This window comes from Nannospalax galili, unplaced genomic scaffold (assembly GCF_000622305.1).
Source record: "Nannospalax galili isolate Female #2095 unplaced genomic scaffold, S.galili_v1.0 scaffold1123, whole genome shotgun sequence".
NCBI classification, from domain to species: Eukaryota; Metazoa; Chordata; class Mammalia; order Rodentia; family Spalacidae; genus Nannospalax; species Nannospalax galili.
The window spans coordinates 40699-44858 of NW_008349192.1; the positions used below are offsets into that span (position 1 = coordinate 40699).

A 4160-nucleotide genomic window follows, 5' to 3' on the forward strand; every position below is an offset into this window, starting at 1 on the left:
ATGATGTGAGCCCAGGGAGTAGGAATGGGACTGGTCCCAGAGCAGGGGTATGGCAACATGCTGGGTGGGATACTGATAACCCAAGGTGTTAGTCTGGCACTGTCAGGCAACATCATTATCAGGAAGGGGCCAAGACCCAAGGAGAGCCGACTGGGACAGGATGGGCCTGGATGGGTTCTGACTAACTAAGCAGAGAAGCCTTACATGCTATTCATGTACAATGTGTTTAAACTTTTCCAGCCACGACATGGAAATTCCTCAAAACAAAACAAAACAAAACAAAACTGAACTACTGTATGATTCAGCTGTAACACCTCTGGGTATATATACAAAATGAATCAGTGTAAGCATTCAACTCTCTCTCTCTCTCTCTCTCTCTCTCTCTCTCCTCCTCCCTCCCTCCCTCCCCCTCCCTCTCTCCAGTAATTGGAATGAACTATGGAGATCTCTACCACTGAACTGCATCTGCAACCTCTTTTTAGTTAATTTAAAAATTTTTCTTTATTCTTGTGAATTTCATACATGTATGTAAGAAATAGGATTATATTTAACCCCCAATCTCCCCTGTATCCTCCTCAATAGGTCCCCCTCCAAACTTTGTGTCTTTTCTATAGCCCACTAAGTCCAAGTGCTGCCTGTATGTGCATGGATCTGCCTTACATTTATTTTGAGGCAGGGTCTTTCTAAGTTTTCCAACCTGGCCTTGATCTCCATATGTGGCCCCAGAAGGCCTCAAACTTGTGATCCCTCTGTCTCAGCCACCTGATTACCTGGGATGACTGGCTTGTGGCACCATGTAGGGCTAGCAGCTACACTGACAATATTTCTTTCTCTATTCTTTCATTTAGAATAGCCTGCTCTTCTAAATTGTCCATAGAAAAGACCATTGATTGTGAAGGCATTTCATCTTCTTATGTATTTATTCATGGTTCTGATTTTTCCAGTTCCATAGTTTAGTGTACCATGGTTACATTATCGTTCAATTCAAAACAGTCTCAGTTTTCTTCTCATTTCATTCATTGATTATTGAAAAGGATTTTTGCTTTATTTACAAAATGTAGGGACACTAGTTATCTCTGATTGCATAATCAAAAGAGTCATCGGTTTCAAAGATCTCCTGATGACACAAGAGGTCTGCAAGATGGCTGGGGTTCATTAGCCAGATCTCAGTTGGGGCAGAGCCTGTGTGCTCAGGTGGCCCCGTGTCTTCCTTCATGAACTGTGGAGTCTGGGTCTTCTCCCTTTGCTGGTGGGCACCAGAGCAGAGTGATCGCTGGTCTTAGCTTGTCTCCTGTTTGAGTGTCATACTGCACAGCTGGGCATAGGTCGTATCCTGGGACTCCTTGAATACAGCAGCCTGGAGTGAGAGTCAGAGGCAGGGATGTGCTTGGTGTCAGGAGCCTAGGGGGCTGGAGAGGATGGCACTAACCTGCAGGTAAGTCTCTTTGTCCTGTCCTGACTGTTCTTCATGTCCAATATTTCCCTGAAATAGTGGGGATGAAGCGGTGGCCACTGCCTTCCTGAGCCTGGAGGGTTTTACCTGGGCATACATCATTCTCTGGAGGTCTTCCTTAGGTGGGCTCTGCAGCAGGGAGACAACAAGACAGAGACATCTCCTGATGACACTCACGCTATCCTCCAGCCAGTTTTTCACATTGTGTCCAGAGAGATACTTTAGAATTTATATTTTTCCAATGTATATTATTTATCGAATTTTTCTGCACTTCATACAAAACATCTTAATCATATTTACACATCCTCTCACATCCCCAAATAGCCTCCCACTAGATTTCATGCATTATGTCACATATGTTAAGGACCATCAAGTCAAGTTTGTGTACTCAGATGTCCCTTGGTGCAACTTCATTCACTGGGCTCTACTTAGCTTATCTAGAGCTTCTTCCTTAAGGAAGATAAACTCTCCCTCACCCAGCAGTAATCAGATGCCAATAGTTTTTTGATTAGGGTTGGGGCCTGCTGCCCATTTCCCCTGTTATAGCCAAATACACTTGACTGGAGAGGACATGGATCCTAAAGAAAACCCTACCTCAGTCATCTCCCTAGACAAATGCAATCTCTTTCTGTATGCTGAATATGGATGTTTATATTTACAGTGAAGTATACCAGTCACCACTCATCAAGAAGCTTCTTTATGCAACAGATGGAGACCATTACAGAGTACTACAACTGGTTACACACAGAGAACATATGTCTAAGAGATGCCCATTCCAAAGTGGCACATCTACAATGGAACCTCTGCACCCAAGGCTCATGGAACATGGTGGAATAGGGGGTGGAAAGAATACTAGTACATCCCTCAACTCTCACCAGCAAAGCTTCCTCATGCAACAGAGAGCGATGCACATGGAAGGTCACAACTGGCCAAGTTACAGAGGATAAGAGACTGCAGAGAGCATGTCCTTGGATAGGACTCCTATATTGAACCTCACTCATCCATAGTTCAGGGACCATTGAGAAAGGGGCAGAAAGATTGTAAGAGTCAGCATTTGTGGATAATTATAGGGAAACAGTCTTCCTTTAGGTATTTAAATCACATTCTATCTTTCCTGGCAGAGACTTCAGGAGTTTCCTGGAAACTTGGGGCATTTGGAAGCTTCCTTCTTCCCCATAGTCCTGGTCTTTTGTCCTAACACGATTTCTTCTTCCTTGACTCCAGCTATGTGACATATCTTCCTGAAAGAATATATTCCTGTCTCAAGATCTTTGCACCTGATTTGTCTCCTGCCTGCACATGCTGTTTCACTGGATGTCCATGTTGGCCTTCTGCACACAGGGTCCCCCTCAGAATACACCTTTTCAGAGTTCCTCCACCCCTTGTAAATCATATAGCGACCCTGTGTGTCCCACACACTACATTCAACTTCTCTGCCTTACCTTCTTTTAGAGTGCATTGCATTATTAACGTTCCACATTGATTTGCATCTCATTTCCGACCTTTGAAATGAACCTAGACTTGCTGGGAAGCTCTGTCCCCTGATGTATCTGTAGCTGCTATAGGGAGCCTAGTCAAGAGAAAGCTTCGCATGGGTGGCTGAGTGATTGAATGGTGGAAGGCCTTGGGGTTGTAGATAGTCCATTTGTTCATTATCCTTTGAGACCCCAGAAGTATGCTAACAACTAGAAAGATGCCTAGAAAATGCAAAGAAGACTGGAGGGAAAGATCACATCATCAAAAGAGAACAAGGATAGACTGAGGTCATAGCAGAAGGGAGGCTGGGGCTTCCAGAAGTGGGAGTGAGCTTTGGATGCCACTGAGAGCTGACCGAGGGAAAGATCCATGTGAGTTCCCTGAGTTCCTTGGGTAAACTGGGATACGAGTTCTTTGCTTTGGATGCCACTGAGAGCTGACCGAGGGAAAGATCTGAAAGATCTGCTATAGAGAAAGAAAAACCATCTTTGTATAACTTAGACATTAGTACCTAGGCTTAGTAAAAGAAGGATGGGAGGGAGGGGGGAGGGAAACCAAGTTGTTAGAGTGTAATCACCCAACCGGCACCTGGCTGCTGAGAAACCCGGAGAAGCCCCAAACCCATAAAACATGAAAGAACCAAACAAAAGGCAGCTTCACAAGATGAGGCAGTATTTCTCAAGCTGCCAGGCAGGGCGCCATTCGGCCGGGAGGGCCGGAGATAACAGAAGAACATCAGAGGGACATCTGTGGCTAGGCAGGAAGGTGAAGGGGAGTGTGAACCTTGTAAAACCCGATAAGAAAGAAATGGCCATGGAGCCCCGGTCACCCTGAATTCCAAGGAATACACGTATGTCTCTTTTTGAACTAACCAATAACTGTGCATCTGCTTCTGTAAATTTGCTTCTGCCCTATAAAAGACCCTCCCCAACATGAGCCGGCGCGCAAGTCTTAACCTTTGCAGGGTAAGGCTGTGCGCCCTCAGACGTCTGTGATTTCTTAATAAAAACTCCTCTTGCTTATTGCATCCCGAAGCTTGGTCTTGTCCCTGTGTGATGAGCGCACGTCTCTTTCAACATGGTGGTTTCCCTTTTCCTCACTGACTTTCACATGGTCTTGTCACCTGCCCTCTCTTCCATAAAGATTGTCTTGCCACCTGCCCCCTCTGACATGCACATCGTTGTGTCACCTGCCCCCTCTGACGTGCAGATGGTCGTGTCACTTGCCCCGT

General features: G+C 45.5%; 1 protein-coding gene across 1 annotated transcript in view; it reads right to left on the reverse strand.

Moving 5' to 3' along the window:
• Positions 1-902: 902 nt before the first annotated feature.
• The window catches only part of LOC103744701 (leukocyte immunoglobulin-like receptor subfamily B member 5), a 37229-nt gene continuing 33971 nt past the window's right edge, over positions 903-4160 (reverse strand). Inside the window, 2 exon segments of the mRNA XM_017801486.2 lie at positions 903-1357; positions 1430-1582. Coding sequence (XP_017656975.2) covers positions 1280-1357; positions 1430-1582 — 231 coding nt within the window. The 3' untranslated portion in view covers positions 903-1279.